Source organism: Euprymna scolopes, chromosome 26, assembly GCF_053919585.1.
Source record: "Euprymna scolopes isolate OS-2025 chromosome 26, ASM5391958v1, whole genome shotgun sequence".
Taxonomy (NCBI): Eukaryota; Metazoa; Mollusca; class Cephalopoda; order Sepiida; family Sepiolidae; genus Euprymna; species Euprymna scolopes.
The window spans coordinates 50510908-50526909 of NC_136507.1; the positions used below are offsets into that span (position 1 = coordinate 50510908).

Consider the following 16002-nt stretch of genomic DNA (forward strand, 5'->3'; position numbering starts at 1 on the left):
CATAAATGCTCAGCAGTCTTTGCTTTATCATCATTCAGTGTATATAGGGTCGCTTTGTTGATGATCTCATCAAAATATTTTAATCTTAGAATGAATTGGAAGGGACGTTTCATAGAGATCATCACTCCAAAAAATATTTTCATCTCAGAATAAATTTCTTTGATTTTGTCGTATGAACATAAATATTGCAATTGCTTTAAACCGCGTCATGATTTTAATTATTTCTCCTTTGTGTTTGCAGGTACCAGGCAAAATACTTCAAATCCCAAATGGCGGGGCAATTGGAGAATATCTAGACAAGTTGGGAGAACATTTTCACAACAACGGTTCACCTATCATGATGGGTATGATGCTATATTTCATTTAGACAAATCTTAAGTATCATCTTTCTAATCGTATATATATATATATATATATATATATATATATATATATATATATACACACACACACACACACACACACAATGGATTTTTGAACAATATGTTTGGAAAAGTTGTTCTAAAACCATTGTTCAAAGACGTAATGTTATAAAATTTGTTTATTCTTATATGTAGACTATTTTTAGGTATTTAATATACAAAATTACTAAAACCTTATTTTGTAAAAATTATATTCTCTGTAAGTTTTTTAATGAATTAAGACTATAGTTAGTCTATATTTTACTACACATTTTGTACTATTTAAAAAAAAACTTTAGAAAAACATACTTCCTAAGAAATATACAGATTAAAAAAATAAAAACCTAGATTGATTTTTAAAAACCTGCACAGAACTGTAAACATTTCATCAGTTTTGATTGCTTTGACTACTGTTGGCAAGGTTTGTGAATTAAAATTTTGTTAAAAAACCATTTCTTGCTTGAATCTTTTATTTGAAATTTGAATTGTATCAGTTTTGAGATATTCATGAACCAAGATTTCACCATATAAAAAAGTCAGATAAATTTTCAACATTAGACCTACATAGCATTGCATCTCTCTTTATTAACTGACTTTTACATTGATCTAGCTCTATGATAATCATTTTTAATATATATTGAATTGAATAAATCAGTATTTGATTCTGACTCGTCATTACTGTTTATGGCATCATGTTCTCCAGAAAACTAAAATTTAATTCAAGATAGTTACTTTCAGAAAACTGTTTCTCCTGTTCAGAATAGTTTTCAGAAAGAAGCCACCTTTGTTGGCAGCAGCAACTGTCAATTATAATGGCTGCCATCTTTATTATCAACAGAAAATTTTATCTGTAACTAAATTTATTATTATTGCATATAATAAAATACAAAGAAATAATTATTTCTAATTTGTAATTACAAATGTAATCTTGTACTTTTTATCAAGCAAAGGCTGATACAGACACAGCAACTCTATTGCATGTAGATGTAACAACATTACTCCAACTTCCACAATCTCTTGAGTCGATTTTTAAAATTTTTTTTATATGGTAGTCACCACTTATCAAGGCCCAGAAGCCACTCAGGGATAAGGGTTATTGCGTGTACAGTAATCAATGGGATAGTATTGTAGTAATCGTTAGTATTGGAGATTTGATAAAGTGTCTTACTTAAGGGGGTGGTTTATTAGGAATTTGTTTATGTTGGACTTGAAGACATCCAAGGTGTAGTCAGGTGGGAAACAGGCAAACAGAACAGAGTTCCACAGTCGTGCATTTCTGAGAAAGAAGCTCTGCTCATGGAATCTACGTTTGGATTTAGGCACAGATAAAGAGTGGGGAAAATTATTGACAGTAGTTTCAGCCAGACGGGTGTTTCTCATGAAAGATTGGCGAGGGGGGGACAATAGATTGGAGCTCAGACAAGCACTTGCCATGGAAATAACGATAAAACAAAGACAGGCTCACAACGTCTCTTCTTTGGGAGAGAGGCTGCAGGGAAGAGAAAAGGGCATTTCCCACTAAGCTACAAAGTCTATTTTGTACTCTGTCAAGGCAGGATAGGCTGTTTTTAGCAGCTCCTGCCCAGATGTGGCAGCAGTACTCCATCCTTGGACGTACTTGGCTTTTATACAGATAGAGAATTGCATCAGTAGTGAGATATCTTCTGGAGCGGTAGAAGGATCCCACTATCAAGTGGAAAAAAAATTTAAGATTATGTTTTCAATGTTAAGCAAAAGCTTAGCTATGCAGCAAAGTGTTTATTATTTTTATGAGAGTGTAAAAGAATAAAGTAATTATGAAAACAAAGCATTCAGAAAATGAAACGAAATGAATGAAAAGGAAATGTTATGTAACATTAACATATGTGTTATATTCTATGTTTGTCTGCACACTTAACTGGATAAAATGTACAAAAACGTGTTTAGATAATGAACGCTGGCTTGAAATAGGTGTCATTCAGATGATGTAAGAGAAAAAGAAACAAACGTGTAGATAGGTAATGCAATATCATCCTCACTTTGTAAATTTAAATGTATTTTCATGTTTTCACATCTTTATTCACACAGTGTGACAACTTCTAATCCCAAACAATTTTATTTTGTTTTAAATCAGGTGGTCATGATGATAATTCCTCCAAAGGTATTTTTGGGGTCGACAAAAGTTCCAAATCGCTGTTGATATTGGTAAGTCAATCAAAATAAATATGGTATTTTGGGGGGGGGGGTTCTGGATATGACGTTAAACTATATCCGATCGTGAGGCCCCAGCTTGCGGGCTTTAGGGAATGTGGAGCCACCACTTAATTGCCATTGCTCCCAGGTCCACTCTGACCCGGAGTGATAGTACCTGTTAGAGTCCCAACTATGGGTTAAATAGAAACCGACTTGAAACAAAAAATATATTCTATTAAAAAATTTTTTCTTCAAAATAACTGGATTCGGCATTAAATAACCTGAAAAGAGTTGCTATGCCGTAAAACAAAAACAACCAACCAACCAACATATTTTTTTTGTTGGATGGAGGTGAGGGGTAAGCAGGAAACATACGAACAAATTATAGAGAAAATTTGCAATAATTTTTTAAATTATAAATAGGGAAAATTGCGTCTCACAATATCGTTAGAATGCAGATATCAGTCAGACTATTCAGGAGTCATTCTATTCAACCACATTCAAGTTATCTTCCGTGAATTATTACTAAGCAGCATGGCTGTGCATTTTTTATTTAGAAGTACCAAAAAAAGGGACAAAGTATGGAATAAGGACACCGGAAGCCAAGAGAGTCAAATGGGACACTTTTCAATCGATATCGGTTGACCTGCTAACGTACATGTCATTTGTAAACAACCATACACAACCTGTTTGTTTTATTTGTTGATTTTTTATATTTAGAAAAGATTTAAAGAAAAGTGGAGATATATATTTTTTTATTTATTTTTTCCTTTTTTAAACAAAATTTTTCAATAAATGAGATGGTGCCTATCAAGTAATTTGGGTTTTTTTTTTTTCATTTAGACATGTAAGAAAAGTATATTAAATATTAATTTTTTTAATGTAGGCTGTGTTTTCATTTTTTTCTTGGTTCTCATGTACTTTTTGTATCTCTGTTTCAACTCTTGATTTTTTCTTGCTTACATGCCTCTATTCTGAATTCGTAGCAGTGGGCCACAATCAATGGACAATTTTTTTTTTTTAACCAAAACGGTCATTAACAATGTTTTTGTTTTTTTTTAATGTTTTTTTTAACCTATTTCAAACTGATATAAATTATTGCACAGTAAAAATAATTAAATTAAAACTTAACTCATTTTTCCTATTTTGAATTATTTAATCAAGTAAAAATTCCATTTGTTCCTTGAACCACCATACACGTCAGACAAACACCTGATGAAGGGAAGACTTCCTGAAATATATAGCATCACGGACATGCCACCTGACCACTTGATGCAAGTAAGGACATAAAAACATATTACGTGTACAATGTTATATATATATGATTGTACATATACGAGATGAGACTCTCAGACTGAGACATTTTAGTATGTCCCTTTTCTACAGGTGTAGATACAGTTCTCAAATGATATCAGTCATATTTACTTTACATCTCTCTCTATAAATTGTTTACCCTGGCAATTCATATTCGTTTTGATTTTGTTCAGAGACTCACCATGTTGGATTGATTTTAATAATTCCATTTGTGATCTTCCTACTCTTGTGTTTTATTAAGTCTCTCTTAGTTTTTTTTTACACAACTTCAATGCATATGTATGTAGATTCAACCATCTAACCATCATTGTCTGTTTCCTTTAATATCTCAACCTTGTGTTATCCATGATAACACAACATATGCAAAATGGTGGCATCTGCATGTTGGAAAATAAGACACTGTGTGTCAGTATAAAATGTAAAAATTAAAACATTAAATATTCTAATTTCCCATAGACATATTCAGCTGTTGTCAAAATAATTTATGCCACTAATAGAGTAGATACAATTTACATGGTTATTTTCAGTGTAATTGTCATCACCAATGTTATATCTACAATTTAAGACATTTCTGATTAAAAAAAACAAAACAAAAAAATACCTTTTGCTTTTATTTATATAAATTTTATTTATTCTACAAAAATCAAGGGAAATAATCCTGATTTTTATTTTTTTTCTTGTATTTGTAGGATCCACATTATAGTGGGAAAAGCAGCCAAGTTAATCGATTATTTGCAGAAGGTTGGGTTCAGTGGAAGCCCCTGACTTCGTTTCATGGAAAGTCTTTTTATAATTTATGTCTACCTCAAATTCAAGCCAAAGTTTAGAAGCCACGCGTCTAGTCTTAATTCAGAAAATAAAATGTTTCCTCTCCACTTGTTGCCAGAAATGCTTTCTTTTAAATATAGAAAGGGTTGAGAAAACATTATACAACAAATACTTTTTAATAGAAGGAGAGAGCATAAGCCTGTGGGAAATAGCAACTCCAGGATGACCATGTTAAACTTACATAGCAAACTGAACATCTATTGTCTTTTGATACTAAAAGGAGAGTAAAATATATTTAATTACATCATTTTTTTCAGTGATTTGCAACACTATTCGTTTTAAATGATATTCAGTTTTTCATAGTCACTTACAGACATGAAATCTTCAAAAAGAGTACAGAGTGCAACCACATTCGACACTGTGACCAGTGTTGAAATCAAGCAATGTCATTGGACCAGCATGACAAGCGAACAATCATGGCCTGTACAGTGAATGTACACAAGCGCAAATTTCTTCAGTTTTGCTACATTCTGCTTGACGTGAATTCTAGTTTTATCTCAATACATTTATGACATAATCACATGTCCCCCATTCAACAACTTGTTGACCTCAACGTTGTGTTATGGATTTGTTCTCCTTTTTCTTCACTTCTTATCATGGCTGTGTCGTCGTCTCTTAGGCCTTGGTGCATGTCGAGAGGGTACACACAGGTTCACAAATATAAAAATAAATAAAACAAGATACAAGGAGAAAACAATGTTTTCTGTAAACATTTGTTGCACCCCGGGTGTTAAGTCCACATCTACATCTACTGTCGAGGTTGCATCTGTCAATCGGTTGATCAAATCATTTCACCATCTGCTCTGAGCTATAACCACCTAGCAAGTGTAAAATTTTGGCGTGGTTAGGAGGCTCGTGTGTCTCTAGGACATGGATAGCCATGCTGGCGGGAGATTCGTCTTCTGGTAGGGTCACCCAAGCTAGACAGGTTGAAGGGTAGAGATCAGACTAAGAGCACTCACTGGTCCTCCGGGTTGGGGGGTTAGAATAGAGCCAACAACTCAATTCTGTAAAAGAAAGTTACAGAAACCGCAACGACATCATCTGTGGACTTCTTGGTCCGGGAAGGGTTCTCTCTAGTAGAGTTCATGACGTGAGCGGGTGAAAGCCTCCAGGAAGCCAAAGAAGCATTGAGGCTGAAACCAGGGCTGCTGAAATCACATGGGCCGAACTGAAGAGGGCCAGCCAGAACCGGGTCCATTGGAGGAGCGTCGGTGTGGCCCTATGGTCCCCAAGGAATCAAGAGGCCTAAACTAAACTAAAACTCTGAGCTATGAGCTGTTTTCAACGGAGTCCAAACTCTGTCCCCAACCCTCACTTGACGTCAAGTGTCCAACTCAAAGCTCTATCATCTAGATTCCTACTGTCATTAACTCCAGCCACTCCCCAAAGTGCCCGCAAACCAAATCTAAATATATATACATCTACTGTTCTGTTCTTTTGTTACAGTCATTGCTATACCTTGATCAACAATCACATCAACATTCTTTTGTCTACCTCAGTGACAACTTCCTATCCATTGTCTTTTCACCGACCCTATTTCCTATTTCTTTTGTTGCTTGAGAAACCTACTTCCTTTTCTTTTGTTATATTTACTTTTTCTCTCCTACTTCCTAACACTTGGGGAGTGGGGAACATAGTATCATGTCTAACTGAACAGAAATTGTTTAAAATTTCAATAACATATGTGTAATGCAATCAATCACAATTACATCAAAAACATCAGTTGCATCAAACAAATCATTCATATGCATCTTCTAATTTCAAAACTTTCGGATTGCATATTGTGACATCGTCTAAACAGGATATTGTCCAACTCCGACTGCTTACAAAAAAAAAAAAAAAAATCTATGTAAAAGCATGTTTGAAAAAATATCAATTTCAAATGTGTCATCAAGTCCATTGCACCAACATCTTTGACTTAATAGATAATTAGCTTCTTTTCTCTCACTTTTATTTTTAACTAGCAAAACCACTTATCCCAGCACTGAACGGAGGAAATTGAAATAAATTATTTAACTATAAAAAAGCAAATCCCAACTCCCCACTTTTTTTTTGTAGTCTGCCTCTAGCAAATTGTTTATATCTAGAAAGACCATCACTCATTCTCCTAACTCAATCTCTCATTTCCTTTTCTTTCTCCCTTAAATAGCACTCCCAGTTAGAGATTGATCTGCTTGTTTATCGTTGTGAACAAAGTGGAAAACTGAGCAGTCTATTATTTAGATAGGGTTAGAATAGAGAGAGAGAGACAGGCAAACAGAAAGGGCTGTGGTAATCCTTTTAATTACTGGCAGGTATTTATTTGTTTATAAGTTTTGAATAAGTTATTAAAAATCTCAGGTGATAGGGGGATGTGTTCGTTTAACAAAGACAAACAAACTTGATGATGAGGTGAAAAATTAAACATTCATGAATTGTTTTGATCAATGACTTTTTTCTTATAAAAAACTTTTTTAAATTAACTAGTAGAAATTAAAATAAGTTTCTAGATATTTTCAAAATAATTCCTATGATACTTTATGCATATTTGTGTTATGAAAAACTTTATGATAAAAGCAATATTTCATTCGTATTGATTGTGGAATATTTGACAATGAATATACTTAAATAAAGAAAAGCAATTACTTATATTCGGTAATGTATTTTATTCTCTGTTAAATAATGTAAACAACCATTTGTGTTCAAAGTAATTAATTTTTATCTTTATTAGAATCATTTCTTTTACTGTTTTCTTAATGACATAAGATCCAATATATAATATTTCCTAATAAAATATTTTTATTTGGTCTACAAAGAAATTTCACTGTTTATTTTGTAACAAGAACATGAATTTCAAGCTGTTTGCCCTGTTTTTTTTTTTGTTTTTTTTCAGAGCAATTAATGTTTTACATTTTTTTTTAATATATAAGAAAATGTTGTCAGAAATAATTTTGAAAATTTGAAATGGAAAATCTGTTGCCAAGGCCGCTGGAAAAATGGTTGGATCCTTCTATCGATCCAGTAGATATCTCACTGCTAATGCAATTCTCTATCTATATAAGAGCCAGATACGTCCAAGGATGGAATACTGTTGCCACCTATGAGCAGAAGCTGCTAGAAAAGACTTGTCCTGCCTTGATAGGGTTCAAAATAGACTTTGTGGCCTGGTGGGAGATGTCCTTTTCTCTTCGCTGCAACCTCTATCTCACAGAAGAGATGTTGCGAGTTTGTCTCTGCTTTATCGTTATTTTCATGGAAAGTGTTTGACTGAGCTTCAATCTATGGTCCCCTTCCTCGCCAAACTTTCACAAGAAACACTCGTCTAGCTGAAAACACTATCAGTAATTCCCCCCACTCTTTATCTCTGCCTAAACCTAAACATAGATTCCATGATCAAAGCTTCTTTCTTAGAACTACACGCCTGTGGAATTGTCTTCCGTTTTCCTGCTTTCCAGCCGTCTATAATATAGTTGTCTTCAAGTCCAACATGAACAAGTTTCTGATGAGCCGTTCCACTTAAGTTAACAAATTTACCGAACTTCCATTACTATCGATTACTATATTGTCCTTTTGACTACTGTACACTCTTTAACCCTTATCCTTGACTGGCCTATCGGCCTTGATAAGTGGTGACGCCTATGTAAAAAAATATTGAAAATGTACTTGGATGTAATCAGAAATATAGCTGTGTTCATTAAAAATTATTCAAAACAATTTTTTTCAAAGGAATTACAAAATAGAATTCCGAGAATCATGGAAAATACCAATCACGTAACAGTCTGTCAACACTATAAACAAATGGCCTGGTGTAGAAACAGTGATGCATGAGTAGTAAATTTACAAGAACAGAATACGGTTGCTATCCTGTATTTCAAAGATATTTTTGGGAGAAGCAGAAAGATATGAATAAATGTAATAATTTTTGCAATAATTAAAAATGTAAGAATATTTTCATGAAACATGCTGGAAGAAGTGCTACTGCTGTTGAGAGGAAAAGATTTGCATAGCAAGCATTTGGTTATTTTGCTTGTATGGCTGAATTTACAGTAGAAAAATTGAGTTTACTTTATTGTAATAGAAGAAAATTACCCATTCAAAAAGAAAGGAGTTTGTTTTTTTTTATTTGATTAATTATTCATTTTATATTTGATGCAATAAATGAGAATATTTTTTATAGAAATATCAATATTTTAGAAGTTATATGGGTTTGAAATTTATCTTGTTATTATCATCAAAGTATTCTTGGTATAGACATCACATACACACAAACATAATTGAAGGAAAAAATAGAATCTAAGTTTGTTTGTTTTATTTCTGACTAGTGCCAGGCCTTACTCGGTCGTAAAATATGCTTAAATATATTTTAATTCATGCTGATTTCATATTTATTATTACAGAGCCAATTCTCCATTGTACCTCATATATAGTACTGATTTGAAATATTACAGACAAAAAACAAAAAAAAATGACTTGGGTGCCATCAGCTAGAATCAAAACCAAAATATTTAGTGCTCCAGTTGCATTCCCTATTGTTTGAGCTGTCAACAGATAGAAAAAAAGATTAAACCACCTCAAGTTACAAATGAATTTTTGCATTGCACAAAAGTAATAGAAATATGTTGGCAAGTTGAAACAAACATTTTGCATTTCAACTTACTGACATATTTCTGTACATGTTATTCATCCATCCAAAGATTTTACTCATTATAAACCACCCTGGGTGTAAGATTATTATCTCCTGTTAATTTCAGTGTTATGTGACCAGTAGTTTAAGGGTTTATCAGTTAAATATTTTCACACACACACAATCTACTGTTTTATATATGTAGATCCAGAATTGTTGTTTGATTTACATTCCTCAAAGCATCAGTTTCGTGAAGTGAAATTTTACTTTCAAATGAAATTTATTTTCATTAAAAAAAAATCTTTATTCTCAATATCTATTTCAGTTTGGAATTTTGAACAATATACAGGAAAGAACTAGTAAAATATTCTTTATTTTGAAATAGTAATTAAAGCACAATCACTAAACAAATCCATTATGTCGCTGTTCATAGAAAACGAGAAATTATTTATGAACACAACGGACTAGTAAATTTAGTTTTAGTTATATAATGCAAATAGTTGAGATTGTAAAAAGTATTCAAAGTACATATCCTGTGATTAATCGAGATAATCATGTAAGAAATTGTTACTTTTCCAACCCGCTTCCCTGATCAGGAAGAACAACACGCATCACTATTAGATCTGTTTTTGACCACAATTCCTGATGATTGTGTAACGAAATCCGACAGCCCACTTGGGAACGCTGATCATGCGGTAATAATGGTTGAAATCGCCCTAAACTCTAGACCCAAAACTGAAGAGCCAGTGCTCAAAACAACCAGATATTATAAAAAGGCTGACTGGGAAGCTATCAGAGATCTTATCAGAGACGCCCCATGGGGAAATATTTTTTCTCTTCCTGCTGAACAGTGTGCAACTGAGACCACTGAATGGTTCAAAACTGCAATCGAAGCGCATGTTCCCATGCGGAAATTCTATAGCAAGCCCCACTCTCCCCAATGGTTTACTTCGACTTGCGCAACTGCCATTGCTCAAAGGCAGCATGCATTCCGAAGGTTTAACCGACATAAGTCCAGTTCAAACAGACAAAAGTACATAGAAGCTAGAAGTAACGTTAAGAAAGAAATAGCGACAGCTAAGAGGGAATTTACGGAAACCACTAAAAAACGCATCGAAGCACAAAAATTAGGAACTCGTGACTTCTGGAAAATCTACAACAGTGTAGTAAATAATGGGCAATCAACGATTCCCCCACTAACCAACAATCACGAGGTTCTTTGCTCAGCAACCGAGAAGGCTAACATGCTTGCCAGTCGGTTTGCCTCCAACTCTACACTGGACCCTTTAAACCACCCCCTACCTGACTTTCCTATGCGGACAGATGCCAAGCTAGACGATCTGGAAATCACCCCTGCTCAGGTGCATGCTATCATAAAAAACCTTGACACTTCCAAAGCATGTGGACCCGACCTCATCCCAGCTGTGCTATTAAAAAAGTGCTCAGCCGAAGTAGCTCCAGTTCTCTCCAAACTCTACAACAAATGCCTTAATGAATCTTGCTTTCCGAGCTGCTGGAAAACTGCTTCTGTGGTACCAGTATTCAAGAATTCTGGCGAAAGAACTGACCCATTAAATTATCGCCCTATTAGCCTCCTCCCACTTTTTGCCAAAATATTTGAGACCTTAATTAACCATGCTCTAGTCCAGCACCTTACAGATGCTAAACTTCTGACCGACCATCAATATGGATTTAGACAAGCCCGTTCCACGGCAGACATCCTCACTGTAATCTCTGAACGCATATACCATTCACTGGACAAAGCGGGAGAGGGCAGAGCGGTAGCTCTAGATATATCTAAGGCTTTTGACAGGGTATGGCATGAGGGTCTCCTCAGGAAGATTAGATCTTACGGTATCACTGGTAGAATACTTAACATAATTAAATCCTTCTTAGATTAGAGAAAAATCCAGGTTGTCCTCGACGGTCGTACGTCTAAACAATATAATATAAATGCCGGAGTGCCCCAGGGATCTATCCTTGGTTCTCTGCTGTTCCTGATATTCATAAATGACCTCCCCGATAAAATTGCCTCTGAGATGGGTATATATGCTGATGACACCACACTCTATAGCAGGCACGACAGGAAAACAAATGAACATATATCTAAAGTAATGGCAGAAACACTGGAGGATGACCTCAATTCAGTAGTGGAATGGGGACAAAAATGGATGGTAACGTTCAATGCCACCAAGACAAAACTGGTTTCATTCAATAATTACAGGAAACCTTCTCTACCACCTATAGCAATGGCCAACAATTCTTTAGCTGAGAGTACGTCTTTCAAGCTCCTTGGCCTAACGTTCACAGGAAACATGAGCTGGAACAATTACATCGAGGGCATTGCCAGGGCCGCTGCGAGGAAGGTGGGCTCTCTCTACCGTGCTAGAAAACTTCTAACACCTGAAAGTATCCTGTACCTCTATAAGGCCACTATTCGCCCATGTATGGAGTATTGCTGTCATATTTGGGCCGGTGCATCGGCTACTAGTCTCTCTCTCCTTGACAGGGTTCAAAAGAGACTCGCAAATCTGATAGGCCCTAAACTGGCATCAAAACTTCAGCCTCTGTCCCATCGTCGAAACGTTGCATCCCTCTGCCTGTTCTACAAGTATTATAATGGTGAATGCTCTGAAGAACTGCAAGCACTTGTGCCCCCACGACGTGAACACCCTCGACAGACCCGACAAGCTGCAAAATCCCACCCCCACACTGTAGAGATCCCTAGATGTAAAAGATCGTTCTACTCCAGTAGTTTCTTCCCCAGAACTGCTAGACTTTGGAATTCCATTCCAGGTCACTGCTTCCCCAACTGTACTGACATGCATAAGTTCAAGTGCAACGTGAACCAACATCTCGCTGCCCTAATCCCTACATAGTGCCCCAGTAGATGTTTCCCCTGATAGTAGCCCCCTACACCAAAGTGGCAATGTGCCTTGTTTGGGGTGAAAATATAATTAAAAAAAAAAAAAAAAAAAAAAAAAAAAACATGAAAATTGGTTCCATTTGAGAACATTCAACATTATTTTTAAAAATAATAAAAAAACAAAGTCAACGTCAAAGAAATTCACATTTTTAATGCCATTGTTTTACATCATTGAAAATTAACCTTACAATGCTGATGTCAGGTAAATAAATAATTTAAACAAACAATGTGAGAGGGAAGGAGTAGAATTGGTAAAAAGAAACCATCAAAGGGTAAAAATCAAATTGCCTTGGAATTGGCACAAACACACACACACACAAAAAAAAAAAATCTAGATTTATCTCATTCTTACAGTGCTTTTTGAGAAGTGTCTGAACATCTCTAGAAGAGGCTCTGTTCAATCAGTCATGTTTGGAATAGCATTTTCGTTGCTAAATGTGTAAACTGAATAGAGCCTTTCTCATTTCTTCAGACAAAACTCTGTAACCATCCACCCTCACGGACAAAGAAAGCAAACACAAAACATCTGAAAATCGATGTTCAATCAACTCTTAAACAATAAAATTTGATAATTGCAATAGATTTGCATTAGATGAAAACATAAAACCATGACAACGATAAAAACTGTTGCAGAACGTTTCTTTCAAGCTTAGAGTTAGGGCTTTCTTGTTTAGAGCCCAAACACTTTCACTACATAAGGAGGGAGCATAAAAAAATAACATATATAATTAGCAGGGCTACTCGGCATTGCTTGGAGCAAAAGTGTAACATATTTCTATTAAAACTTTTATCCTAAACCCACACTTTCTCCTCCATCCAGCCTATTCTTCTCTAGCTGAAGATAAACACCATAGCTTCCTTCAGTCTTGACAGATTATGGATACCCACTGTAAGTGTGCCTGCACATGGAATTTTTGTGGCAGGAGTTGCACTATCTCCAACCACATCTCTCCTGGGCGAGGGTTGTTAAATACTAGTGGTGTGGAGATTCACGATGACTGGAAACAATGCCAAGATGGAGAACACATACAGCGCCTAGAATTCCCAAATGGTCACCCATCTGGTATTAACCAGGTTCAACATTACTTAACTTCAGTGATCTGATGAGAACCAGTGTGCCAACGTGATTACGCCGCACACACACACTCTACATTATAAAGTAGATTCCTTAAGTACTGAATTGGCATTTTCTTTCCAAATCAGTACATGAAAAACCAATCCCATCTGACAAAACCTGACTCAGTTGACTTACAAAGAATAATTTTTTTTCCCCCCTAAATTATAGATATTTTTCATCCAGTGCAACGCTGAACAAGAATATGTCAACTCTATGGATGTTTGTTTTGTAGTTTAACAGTTTTAGCTGACATACAAACACAAATACATGGACAACTGCCCTTTAAACAATAGATAATACTCTTGTTCCTATGTTAGTACAACTATTACCGCCTGTTACTCCCCATTTAGAATCATGAACTTAGCTGAAAAGAAAAACTTAATATTTACATTTGATGTTGGGAAAGCTTTCCTTTTTAGTTTGATTTTCAAACTTAATATTTGTTATGTAATATTACAACATAAAATACACTAAAATAATACTTCAGATAAAAACAATATTGATAAAAAAAAGTCTTTAATCGCTCTTAGATAAAATGTAATGACAACCACAGTAGGTAAAGATATTAATAAATTGTTGAAGAAAAGAAAAGAAATAAGACAACTCAGACACTGATGAATATTAATAATTTACACGAGTTACAATTATTATTTTCAGAGTAACATATGACAGTTACCATTTTGTTGGCTTTTCTTCTTTATTACTATTGTGATTTTTATTATTTTTAATATTAGACAAATTTAAGATATATTATTAGAAAAAATAATTTCATTATTATTATTAGTAGTAGTAAAGGTTCATTCGAATGGAATAGTGCTGCCAAATGGACAAATCATGAAAGAAATAGAAGATACAGGGTATAAGTATTTGGGAGTGTTGGAGGGTGTAGGCATCATGAACAGAGAAATGAAGGAGAAAGTCAGGAAGGAGTATCTTAGAAGAGTGAAACTAATTGCAAAGTCGAAACTGTATGGAGGAACCTAATGAAAGCAGTGAATGCATAAGCAGTCAGTGTTTTGAGATACAATGCGGGAATTTAGAATGGTCTGACAAGGATTTGCATGCCATGGATATCAAAACAAGAAAAGTTTTAGCAATGTTTGGTATATTTCACATTTGAAGTAGTGTAGCAAGGTTGTATCAAAAGAGGAAAGACGGTGGGAGAGGATTGAAAAGTGTAAGATTGTGTTAGAACGAAGGAGATGTCGTTGAAGGAGCATGTGGTTAGAAGTGAGGAGTGAATGCTTAAGGTTGTGGCCAATGAAGTGGAGGTATGTGAGACCAAGGCTGATTATGTGAAACATATGGACAGAGAAAGGGCAGAGGAACTGGCTAGGAAGAAAATGCATGGAAGGTTCTTCCAGGATATAGCAGAAGTGGCTGAGGAAAGATCATGGCAATGGCTTAGAGCTGGGCATTTGGCTAAGGGTACTGAAGCTTTTGTTTGTGCAGCACAACAGCAGGCATTAGGAACACAATTGTTCAAAAAAGTGGTTCTAGGAGAGGAAGTTGCTGCAGAATACCGGATTTGTGGTAAGATCTCAGTCAATTGCGCACCTTGCAGCAGGATGTAGTGGACTGGCCCAGAGAAAGTACTGCAAAAGACACGATCGCATGAGATTCTGGATATATTGGGAGGTGTCTAAGAAGGTTGGGATGAAGTGTGCTCGAAAATGGTTTGAGGAGGTGCCTGATGAAGTGAGAACAAGTGAGGATGGCAAGGTAGAGGTATGGTGGGACAAAAGTGTCATAACGACTAAGCAATTTGAACATAATCCTCCAGATTTGGTCGTCATTGACAAAGTCTCAAAAAACTGGCAGATTGTAGACTTTTCAGTACACTGGGACAGGAATGTGAGAGAGAAAGAGAACAAGAAGTGGAACAATTATGCTCCATTGGCCTTGGAGATAAGGCGTATACACGGGGTTAAAACACAAATAATACCGGTTGTAGTTGGTACACTAGGAGTAGTATCAAGTCGTTTGGAAGGACAATTGAAAAAACTACAAATCCCCGATGTTTTAGGTGGTTTTCATGCCTCTGCTATTGTAGGTACCACCAACATCCCTAGAAAAACCCTTGATCTTTGAAGCTCCTGGTTTGGAGCCGGGATTGAGGGAAATCCTCCGGAAATTAATCCCATCCCTTTCCAGAGAGATGATGATAAATGAAATCAGAAATATTATTATGCATTTGTGTCTGTATGTCAGATTATGAATACTACATTTTAGTAAAAAACGGCAGCTAAATCAATTCATCCTTTCATAAGGCTTGACAAGTGAGGAGGGTGGCTAGTCACCTAGCAAACCAGTCAAAGATTGAATGAAACCAATCTGTAGAGTCAACTATTCCATGATGCATGAAAGTGTATTAATTTGGTGAACGTTAACGTTTGTTTTGTTATTAACTGGTTTTTCTGTCAATAATTCTTAAGTTCATTTTTATGGGCTCATTAAATATCTCTAAATAAAGTTAGATATGTTTATATATTTCTATGTATAAGATTCATTTATAGATTAATTAACTGATCATTATAAATTTTGGAACACTAATCAGTAATGTTGGGTAATGTGGACTATATTTAGCTTTATGCAAAGAGGGGGGTAAAAGCCCTCTGTGATAATTCAAATAACTGAT

The 16002-nt window shown here is 35.2% G+C and overlaps 1 protein-coding gene across 11 annotated transcripts in view; it reads left to right on the forward strand.

Annotated features, from left to right (window-relative positions):
* Nucleotides 1–6497, forward strand: part of LOC145248026 (ufm1-specific protease 1-like) — a 48705-nt gene extending 42208 nt beyond the window's left edge. For all 11 annotated transcript variants that reach the window (XM_080109739.1, XM_080109740.1, XM_080109737.1 and 8 more), the window contains exons 4-6: nucleotides 242–344; nucleotides 2515–2585; nucleotides 4577–6497. In XM_080109739.1, coding sequence (XP_079965865.1) covers nucleotides 242–344; nucleotides 2515–2585; nucleotides 4577–4714 — 312 coding nt within the window. In that variant the 3' untranslated portion in view covers nucleotides 4715–6497. The remainder of the gene's footprint in view (nucleotides 1–241; nucleotides 345–2514; nucleotides 2586–4576) is intronic.
* The last annotated feature ends 9505 nt before the right edge of the window (nucleotides 6498–16002 follow it).